An 11,810-nucleotide genomic window follows, 5' to 3' on the forward strand; every position below is an offset into this window, starting at 1 on the left:
TTTATATAATGAAATCTAAGCTTTATATAATGAAATCTAAGCTTTATATAATGAAATCTTAGCTTTATATAATGAAGTCCTACCTTTATGAACGAGACAAAAGAAACTTAGTCGTATATTTTTCTTTAACTTTTGGTTAAGTAAAAAGTTAAGTATTTTATAGAGTCAAGAGTAACAAACGTGAGTATAAAGTGTAGAATGAATGTTTATATCGCACTATTGTTATAAAGGTGATTAAATGAAATTCACTTGCCAGGTTCGTTTTATATAATACATAGAAATAAAAAGTTATGGGTAAGTTAAGTATTTGTACTCAAACTCTTGTGTCGACAAAATGTATTTGGATGACTGTGGCTGCCTTTGGTTTACCCATAGGACTTCTAACAAATTATAATCCGGACTTAAAACAGGTGAGTGTAATTTTATTTCGCACATCTAAAGTATATAAGTGTCACTCTTATTTAAAATAAATACATAAACAGTCATGTATAACAAACATCATTATTAAGTGATTATCTTTTAACTTTTTACTAATGAATGCATTTATGGAAAATATTTATTATAGATAAAAACATTGTAACCGTGTATCTATTAGCTGAAAACGCACAAATATTAAGTGAGTTGTGAGTACTAAAAGATATACTGTGATCAACTATTTTCTCATAAAATAATAATACCGAGTTTTCTACACCTATATTTCAAATTAAACACGGTATCCTTGATAAGAACTATTGTTTGTTATATTTATTCATCCTTTGTGGTCAGTTAAAACAATTGTATTACTCGTGGTACATGTACATCTTTAATGGGAGTAAGAGTGCATCTTTAAGTTTGTCTTTAACAATTTTACAGTTTGATAAGCAATGTTTTTTACATTTATACGAGTAATTGCATTAAAAAAAGGATAATCATGAGTAAACTCTATAAACGCCTACATTGAAACATTTTTTTCAAAATTTGTTAACGTTTCATTGATATTACTGACACTAATTGGGAGTAAAAGCTAGGTTAATAAAGATCATATCGCTCAGCGAACGTTCATTCACATCCTAAAATGATACCCTTTTTACATCATAGTATCGCGATCGTGTGTCCTGCCTACTCAAGCGCCAGTCGACTATTTAGCTTACATAAATAGCTGAAAGGTGAAGTGCGATTTTGATGTGCAAAAATATGTTTCTTCGTACCTGTATTTGACAATTAAACTAAAATCATTTAGTAACTAGAACTGCAATGTTCTGAGTCATTTATTAATTTCGTTGAACGTGCCGTTGCATGAAATATGTTAACAACCTTTGTGTTTGTTGTTGATTTACAAGTTTGTAAACAACAATCTCTTCATGCCGCTTATGATATCAAATAATTGTGTTCCTTTATGTACACAAACACAAATTATCATAATGATATGAAGTTTTTAAACCATTTCAAATGAACTTATTTGTTGTTGTTTGGATAATTGAACTAAATTCCAATAATATAATTGTAAAATGTCCCAAATATATCTTAAAACGGGATGGGACGTAAAAAGTTCAATTGATAAGTATGGCCATTATGTTTATTCATTGCAAAAAGGGGGATAGGGAGTGTCGCCACTGTAGGTTTTTCCGTGAGGTTGAGTTATTGCCCAAGCAGGTCCTAAAGCTAAATACATTAATGCAGTGTTTGATACTTTCAGGAATTAAACCCTGCTCAGTAGCTCAGTAGCCGAAAAAGATAAACCCCATTTTATGGCGCCGAGTAGACGCCAAAGATATAGAACACAAAAAAAAACAATCACAATCCAGAAACATGGAACAACAGCATAAAACTCCACAAACAACAAATCACATATATACTATATAAAAAACTAGGTGTGTTTTTCAAGGATTGTTAGCTACTGCCTTGAAACGGTCAGTGAAATGTAAATTTTCTGGGAGTTTGAACTAGTTTGTGTGTATAACCTCACTCTTATCAAAACAATCCCGAATAAAGTAAAAACTTTAATGGTTAATCTTATCAAAGTATGCATAAACTTGAAAAACATAAGAATAAAACAAATAATGTTTAACTAATAGGCAAACCCCAAGTAATTCTACGAGTAGTGGTCCCAACTCTATCTGCAGACAATCCTAGCGGGAAGAATACCCTGTGCACCATACTATCTTTGTTTTTATTGTTAAACTGTGTATTTATAGAGAGATAATACTTCATTATGTGTGACGTTTTTTATTGAAATCTTCATTAAACGCTTCTTGATATATATAGTTTTTGAAGAACCCTTGTATGTTATGGTGCAACTCTACGTAATTCCTCTGGTATATCTTCATCAAGAACTACAATTTGATACAAGCCGGTTTTGCAATCCATTTTATTACGTCACTAGCATCTGAGGTTTGATTTGAAATATTTCTGTATAATTAAATGAGTAATATCACAATATCATATCATTACACTTCAACTTTCAGGAGTCGAAATGTGCTTACGTTATCATAGTTATGGCCTTGTTGTGGCTTACGGAGGCGTTACCAACAGCGGTGACGTCACTTCTTCCTGTGTTCCTGTTTCCGATGGTAGGCGTTGCTCCGGCAAGATTGATTAGCTCCACCTACTTTTCGGTTTGTAGCTGTTTTATTTTGGTATTTTATTGTCTATATATAGCGTATATTTTGACAATCAGACATTCTTGTATTCCCAACTTAGTCATGTGGTCACTTAATTACGGATAATTCTTTGGTTATGGTTTTTATAATTTATTCCTTTTTCGTTTCCGTGGTTTCAAATTGATGCCAGCGACTCGCATCACATATTTCATGGATTTGTTTTTAAATGTCACCAATATTAACTAAAGGATATTGAAAATTCGAAATAATTTTGAGTCCTGTTTTGTCATGTCATTGATGAAAGTAATTAAAAAATACAATCACATTATAATGAGTAGAATTATTCTTTTCTCGAGACGAAAACATGCCAAAAATGGGCTGAAATAATTCATTATGAAAACATTCTGAGAGATAGGTCATACATGTCATAAACAAAGCAGTATCGGATACGGTTCGGGCTATCCAAGGCATATTGGAGGCCTGCTTATCGCTATGGCCCTGGAGGGGACAATACTTCATACCAGGATATCCTCAGCCTGCCCCATGAAAACCGTTTTGTTATCTTAACTTATCCTGATTTCCAGGACATATCGATGCTGTTTCTTGGAGGTCTGCTCATTGCTATGGCCCTGGAGGAGACGAGACTTCATACCAGGATATCCCTATACGTCTTGGTTCTTGTAGGAGCTCAGCCAATCATGTATGTGTACACCTGCTAATGACGATAATAAGGAAACTACTTTTTATCCCAAACATGTAAAGAACGTCTGGTTAGTTGCCTGAGATTTTCTACCGGAATAGAATCTATGTCTTTGGCCTTGATGTAGCTTAGCATATAATGTATAACACTTTATCCTGTTTATAATGTTTGTATACATACAAATTATAAAAAAAATCTTCAAACAAACAGATGTTTTGAAATAAGGAAGTGGGTAAGGTTTATAATATGAATGTTTATCGTCGTCATTTTGATCAAGGAAAACATTGGTCAGTGTAAAATTATATTAACAGTTTTCGGAGATAAATCTTGGTGCTTACGAAACTTTTTCTCATTTAAATTGATCTCCATGACTTGCGTTTCCCAACGAAAAAAAATGCAGAATGATAAATCTGGCATAGTACTGCTTTTTGTGGAAATCGATGTACTGAATCCAATTCAATGTCATATGACCCTTGATTAAAAATTGCATCAAATAATTAAAATCATTTAAGTTGTAATCTCTTATTAGTTATTTTCATTAATTAACCCTTTGTATTACTCATTATCGATCAGGCCGCCCTTCTTAGGCATTCATATTCTACCTGATATGTTCTAAATGTCATAGATTGAAACCTGTTTTCAGCAGGCTGGGATGGTATTCAATATTTAACTATATTAAAGTCATTCCTATGGTCATACATCATTGACTTCATTCACTGTATTGGTCATGTATTAAAAACAAATACTCCGATTAGCTACAACGTGCTAAAATCCGATTAAGAGCAATATTAAATACCAGACCTGGTGACAAAAATTTCTGCAGGTCTGTTAATTTATAAAAAATCTTAACGATTAAACGTAATACTTTGGCCGAAAGGTTGTAAATATAAGTTATAATATACAATTAAAAAAGCTCGAATATGTTCTCTCTTAAGAACTATTTGTCTCGATGAACGTTATGTATGCGATATCCGTATGTTTGCATACTCATTGCAACTGCCTTGTTTCAATTAGTTGATGAATACAGTTTTTTTATTACAATAAATTCATCTTTGAACATCGTTTATCATTTATATTAAGGTTAGTGCTTGGGGCACTGGTATCAACCTGGTTGCTGTCTTTCTGGATAAACAACACATCAGCCACCGCCATGATGATTCCTATCATATTGGCCGTGTGTGAGTCTGTCCGGGAAGTCAAGGCTCAGACAGGTGCGTAAAAATATATGAATAAGTGTAAGTAAGCATTGGCTACCACAAGGTGTCTCCTTTGATTAACAAAACGTAAGACACCTGCACTATTTTATACGTTTAAGGCGTTATAGCTGAATAAGGTACGTACCGTTCTAATTGGGTGCGTCATGGAATCTCTTTATCAGACGAATGACAACGCGGCCATCGACATATGATCTTCAGCGTAATTGCTGTGGGCGAGTCTGCCAGGGAAGTATGGACTCAGAAAAGTATTATGAAGTCAAAGACATGGTGTGTATCGTGCTTACCGCACGGCTTCATTTTATAATACGTGAATAGTTCTTTTGTTTTCCAGATTTACAGATAAATGAGAATCCAGCCTTTGAACTTACGGAAGAATTTGATGAAATTAGTGCAGAGAACTCAAAACAACGATATGAATTTGCCATAAATATGCCGAGGTATTTTTGAATAAGTTCATATTATATGTTATGTCTGTTATTTTGTGTTAACCATGTAAAACAGTTACGTTATTGGTCAACTGATTGTTTTCATTTCGTAATGGGAAATTTGAATCGTGATTATACCGTACAACTTATCCAATAAAGAACATACTTCTTAAACTATTCGCCTGTCAACCAAAGCAGCAAAATTAGTGATATATATTTTTATATGCATCCATTTTTATTTACTCCATCCTCGGCATCTCAGCGTATCATAACCTATATGATACCCTGGACAAATCAGCTGTAAAAATCTCATACTCATGAATAATTAATAAGGTAAAATCCAGCCGCTTGATTGGTCGCATGAGACACACCTCATGCGGTGCGGAAATGGCCGAGAAATTACAGATGTAATCTCGGTTCGAAATAATCCAATGATATCACAGCTTACAAATCTTTTTAGGCAGGATATTGTTAAATATGCTGATAGCTCTTCACAAAGGGGATTCTTTCCTTTACGTTATCGGCTATGTTATTGGTCGGAAAGTGCTTATGAATATTCAAGATTTACCAGGTTTTCCTAGACAATTTGCCCAGTTTATTATATAGGTTATGATACGCTGAGGTTCCGAGAATGGTTTACTCGTACTTGTACCGATATGAGTAAATAAGTTTAAGTGAATGAGTATGCATACAAACGTTTGTTATATTAAGTATTTTGCTGTCTTAAATCAGTATCGTCATTATTGGTGTTCTGCAGGTCCAGTTTAACTGTCACTAAAAAGATCGATTGCGAAAATATTAGAGAGGAAAATGTGGAATTGGACAATGAGCACGAGGACGACACGAATAGAACACCATCAGATAAGAAGAAGAAAGATGAAGCGTTTAAGGCTCTTGCAAAAGCACTTTCTTTGAGCGTGGCATACGGAGCATACTTTGGCGGAATTGCAACTATAACTGGGACACCAGTAAATCTTGTTCTGAAAGACGTCGCCGACAAGTATGAAAGATAAATCTTTTATCTGATTTTTTTTGTTTGATGTAAAATTCAACTACAGACATGAAACATGAAATCCAACTACAGGCATGAAACAAATAACATAAAACATAATAAACATTATGAATACAAGAAGATCAATGATATTCACTGACGTGCGAACAACCCATTTATATTTGATTTAAAAGTAAAAATAATAATGACATTCCTGTTCAGTTCATACAATTATAAAGTAATTGGACTCAGTCATGTGGAACTATTTTCGTAAGGTGACCGTAAAGCGAGTATAAATGATCCCGATATTTAATACTGTTGAAAAAAGATAAATAAACAATTTGAACAGTATTTTGTTTGTAGTTTATTACAGACTACGAATATATATCGTACATCGTCATATATGTTGTATCCTATTGTAAATCTATATTCCTTAAACAATTTAAGAATTTAAATGGGAACCATCTTCTTCTGTTCATATCAAAACAACTCACTTCACTACGGTCCCTAGCATTTTGATACATCATCTATGTATAATGTCGAAACGGTGATATTATTACAGTAATGCTACTCAGATAAATACTCCCATCAATGTAGTATGTGCAAAAGTATTGTGACAACTCATGCATATTCTCATTCCCATGATAAGTAATTACACATTTATTTTAGGTTTTACAGAGATAACGGCCATAATGAGTCCCCAATAACGTTTGCATCCTGGATGGGATTCGCTCTTCCGTTGTCCTGTATGACTCTCGTCTTCGGTTGGTTGTGGTTGTCGTTCCGTTTTCTGGGTTTCAGGTTTGTGAACTCTGCCACGTTCTGGCGTTTACAGCGTTTTCAAATATGTAACAATAACATTATATTCATAATTTCCAGCTGACCTGCAAATGATTAAGGATTTGGATAAAGAGCTTAAAGTAACTTGATCGAGGCCTCATGAACTAGCGCCTTTGTGTTATAGTGTTCAACTGATTGAATTCTTACTCAATCAAAAGTCTGAACTATAAAAAATGTAAAATAAATCCAAAATCATGTCTTGATTATGAAAATAATACCTTAATTTTATGAGTGACTGTATCGAAAGAAACATATACTATTCCTGTGAAACACAACATTAAATCAATGTATTGTAAATTATTCCCGTTTTCCTATACTCTTAAGCGATATTTACATATTTTAATACAATAAACGTTTCGTGCAACATTGTATTTTGTGCATATGAATTATAAATATATGAACTTGATATATGTTTACGGTGTTACTTACTAATTGAGGAATAAATATATCTCATTAATTTATAGATGGTTGGGTAAGTAGTTTAAATTTGGTAGAACGATTCATTGACAAGTACAATCACACAGATTAATCCATTAATATATCAATGAATACAGTCTTGTTAAGACAAACATAAGCCTGCTGCTCTCCACAAGACTTTACTACATCATTTTAGCAAGACATTCTCAAAGTAGTTTGACTTCTTAGTATATTAACATTACATCATATTTTTTTAAAGTAATGCATCAAAATAAAATTCTTTTTTTTTCTTAAATTGTGTCCGACTGTATTTGTTAAATGTGCGCTATCCGCGTACACATGCATTTAGATTTGTTTGTGGATTTGCGCCAGTCAGTAAACAATGTTGTTTTTAATTCGTGTTTAATAGGAATTGCAGCCTAGTCAAAGTCTTATATCAGCTTTTGATTAAAATATATTTGTTATGATATATCGTTAAGAAACAGATACTTTAAGTATATAATGGCTGTTTTTCCATAGCTGTTTGAAGAGAATGGACCCTGTTAAAAAATCAGCATTCAATGCGGCGATCAAGAGGCGAGCTGAAGCTCTTGGACGTATATCGTAGGTTGAACTCTGATTTTAGATATTAAACAAAATTAAACCAGGAAGCCCTTGAACATGATCCGGTATCAACTCATATTGCCCAAGGCTTAACAGAGGTCTATATATTAGTTTTGTCAGTGAATATAAGATAATTTTCGACGGCTCCTTAGTCAGCAACTGTCTATTATTTGACATTCAATTTCGTCCATATTTATATTGATATTACTGTTTATGAGGAAGCAGAATGGCTGCATGTAATAGTCTTGTTTACATAACGGTTTTTCTCACGTTATAACCTAAATTACGCTAAATATGCATCTTTTCGGACTAAGTAAAGTTTTCTTGGCGGAGTACTCCCCTACCCCCTCCCCCACCAAACGATAGAAATTTGGTTCTGATGGAGGTTCGCCAGACAAAACGTTGCGAACCTACCTAACGACCCCTCTTACGTCCATTCCTGCATCCACCCCTGATACCGGAAATACGTAGTCGGAAATAACGTCACTTGATTTGTCACAGCTACGTTTGCGTTAACATTCTTTTGAATTTCATGCCAGTGGCATCTTTTGTGCATCATTTGTGGATAGTGAGTAGGAGATTGGAGAAATTTTAACCCATAAAATTTGAGATATATTTTGCTTTACCGATGGTGCTCTGAACCAATGACAAACCTTCTACTTAATATAGATTTTATAAAAAATTACATTGATATAAATCGTTAAAGAAATTATATTTATCAAATCAATTTTTTATTTGATAAATGGTTCAATTTTATTTTAGTTTTACAATACGTTTATGCATTTTATATTTGCCTAATAGATTTGGTGAGGGCCAAGTTGTGATTGTTTTTGTTTCCATGGTCTTATTGTGGCTGTTCCGAAATCCTCCAATCATTTCTGGATGGGGCGACTTGTTTGTTGATACAGACATCAACGACGGACAGAGGTACTTTGATTGTGTGTTAATATAAGGTTGTTGTAACGAAAACAATTATTTTCATTTTCGATTCTGTGAAAATAAATGGCCGTGGTTTACTGTCTTTAGTATACATACTATAACTGTGAGTCCTAGTCATGGGGCAATTTTGTTTTATTACTTGCATATCTAAATGGGATTTTTTAATTTTTTTTATCCAAGAAACATTTAGTAACAGTAATTGTATTTTTGAAAAAGGGGTTATAGTAGCTATTATTAATTTGCAATTCAAATACACGGGCATTGTTTTCTTTCAGCCTAGTTTCCGACTCCACGCCATGCATCCTTTTGGGAACCTTGCTATTTATCCTTCCGGAAAAGAGGCCAAACATTCTGTGCTGGAGGAAAGGTAAGATAAAACACACACGCCCATGAATTTAAGACAGCTTGGCTTCTCCCTTTTTTTTCAAATTATTTTTATAAAGACTGACATTTTTCTTTATGTTTGCTTGTTCGTTCAATTACCTATGTTCTTTAGTATTTGTACGCATATTTAAATGCGCTCATAATATAAAAAGAAGAATCGAAAGGTCGAAATTACTGATCTGTGTTAAAATAGCTACTCAATACAAGGTCATCGGCCCAAAAGGTAGAACATATTTATTTGTATAAATAGCTATTCCCTATCAGGTCCATGTACGTTTATAACCCTCATCTGTATTTTAATTTAATTTTAAAGCGTAGTTCAATGTAATTTTGCGATGGTGTTTATTCACTTAATCAATGTAATGATGTTGATAATAGGAATAAGGTTGTATATATATATATATATATATATATATATATATATATATATATATATATATATATATATATATATATATATATATATATATATATATATATATATATTCTGAAAAAATATACTGTTATGGACAATAATAACATGCTTAAAGGAGGTAGGTTTGATATATCACGCCTATCCTGACATTGCAGATTGTGACCAGACGACAAACCTTTGGTTTTTATATAAATGTAGTTGTTTCGTTTTGTCATGACCATAGCTAACCAGCTGGTAAATATCCGTTAACATATGAATTATGCCCCTTGTTTTCATGTTTCCAGGCAAACCTTCCTACACGCCTATCCTTAAATGGCAGGTGGTGACCAAGCGGCTACCATGGGGTGTTCTCATACTTGTGGGAGGCGGGTTTGCAATGGCTCGAGCGAGTCAGGTTGTACATTTGAATATTTGGAAAGTGTTACAGTTTTCAAATGATCATTGATTAAATTTATGCACGTTCACTACCAATTATACAAGTTTTGTCACCAGAGAGATCCATGTTCATTGAATTTTAATCTAAATGCAAATTAATGATGAAACAGCTGTCTTTGTTAATTTCCCATTTTAATTGATGTATTGCAAATTTATTTAAACATTATTTGGCCATCTTCCTGGTTAAATTGGTACGTTGTAAATTCTGAACAGTGTTATTAGCATATTAACTACATCCTTTTAAAATGCATCAACTACAGGAATCCGGACTGTCCTATTGGCATGGTAAGATTTCCGGCGTTTTTTAAAACAAATATATCGGATCTCTCCACTAGAATAGGTGAGTAGTTCACGCTATAATTTTGAATGGCATGGTTTGATATTGAACGTTTTTCTTTATTACACAGGAATCCGGTCTCTCTACTTGGATAGGCGAGCAGCTCAAGTTACTTGGCGGTTTTCATCCACTTGTGATGGACCTTCTAATTCTTACAGTGGTTTCCTTTATAACCGAACTGATGAGTAACTCAGCAACGGTACAACTGGTTGTGCCGATTTTGAGAGATATGGTAATTGGGTTTTTGTTCGTATATCGTGATATATTGTTAGTTTGAGAGCTTGTAACCGTTTAGGTTTCTTTTAAATAAAAGTAAGAAAACTACTATGTCGAAAATGATACGAAATGAATGTTTCAATTATGTTATCAATTGTGGTTTCTAAGAAGCATTTACATATTTGCTGGTAACGTTCCTCATTTAATTCTGGATATTATATGATAATATGTAGAAATGCATTAAATCTGGCTATAATCAAAACAACTTCATCGATTGAAGCAGAATTGGCTTGACTGATTCTTTTTATTGTAATAACTGAATGCTTAATTGATAAAACGAATAATGGAAAAAAAATTCGTGACCGAGACGTGCTTAAATCCCACAGTGACAAAAGTTTTATTTCATGTCATCCTTGTATGTTGTCCTGTGTTTATTTCACTGTTGAGCTTTGTCCTTGGATCTTAAAACCGGCTCCAAATAAACACTTGACTCGTTCCTGTAATTTCCATTGTATTATTGAATATTAGAATATCATGGTGTGGCTTCTCTTTTAGCCCCTATCTCTTGGAACAAATCCTCTACACCTGATGATATCAGGAACAATAGCATGTTCGTTCTCGTTCATGCTGCCAGTATCTGCGCCATCATGCGCCATGGCATTTGCGACTGGATATATCCCTATTCAAGACATGGTAATGGTAACACGTATCTCCTATATATCGTATATAAGTTTTGACTATAAATTGTTTTTGACAATGGCATTACCAACCCATTTCTGGTAGAAATGCAACCACGTAACAGCTGCTAGGTAAACTTTATGAGTTGTCAATATTGCATTATGCATACACATGGGATGTAATTAATCAACATTATTTGAAAACAAAAAAATGCAAACAATTTAGGGGAAAGTATGGGCAAAGAAAACACCCGCATTATTAACTGTTGCCTTAAACCAACGTAGTTTAAAATAGTTTATTTATTTATTTCAGTCTCATCAATGCATTGTACATTCATGAATCAAAGTACAATCAACAAACAGTACATACAAGTGCATTGCAAAATGTTTACAAATAATCATCATTAAGTGCATGGATACTCCCTCTAACATTTTAAACCATTATTTTTTTTCTTCATGATCATGTATAATTGTTTCAGGCCTTAGCTGGGTTGCCAATGAAGATAATTGGCATAGGCTGTACAATGTTAGCTGTGAATACATGGGGCACAACCATGTTTGATCTTGATACGCTGCCTGATTTTCTGCAGAATAACACCACAAACACTACAACGACAACGATACAATCTGTATGA

General features: G+C 33.4%; 1 protein-coding gene across 1 annotated transcript; it reads left to right on the forward strand.

The window, feature by feature from the left end:
- Positions 1–290: 290 nt before the first annotated feature.
- Positions 291–11,810, forward strand: LOC128223577 (solute carrier family 13 member 2-like). The gene is made up of 14 exons (XM_052932853.1): positions 291–410; positions 2,445–2,594; positions 3,164–3,279; positions 4,360–4,490; positions 4,828–4,933; positions 5,679–5,921; positions 6,582–6,713; positions 7,689–7,772; positions 8,574–8,699; positions 8,987–9,078; positions 9,795–9,904; positions 10,353–10,514; positions 11,054–11,191; positions 11,655–11,810. The coding sequence occupies exons 1-14, from the start codon at positions 291–293 to the stop codon at positions 11,808–11,810; spliced, it is 1,866 nt and encodes a 621-aa protein (XP_052788813.1).

Source organism: Mya arenaria, chromosome 17 (assembly GCF_026914265.1).
Source record: "Mya arenaria isolate MELC-2E11 chromosome 17, ASM2691426v1".
In the NCBI taxonomy this organism is placed as follows: domain Eukaryota; kingdom Metazoa; phylum Mollusca; class Bivalvia; order Myida; family Myidae; genus Mya; species Mya arenaria.

Bases quoted from the DNA above. Each gene is read 5' to 3' on its own strand.
- LOC128223577 (XM_052932853.1), top strand. From the start codon at position 291: ATGGGTAAGTTAAGTATTTGTACTCAAACTCTTGTGTCGACAAAATGT. The intron at 411-2,444 runs GTGAGTGTAATT...TTCAACTTTCAG, and splicing joins ATAATCCGGACTTAAAACAG to GAGTCGAAATGTGCTTACGT. The intron at 6,714-7,688 runs GTTTGTGAACTC...GTTTTTCCATAG, and splicing joins TTCCGTTTTCTGGGTTTCAG to CTGTTTGAAGAGAATGGACC.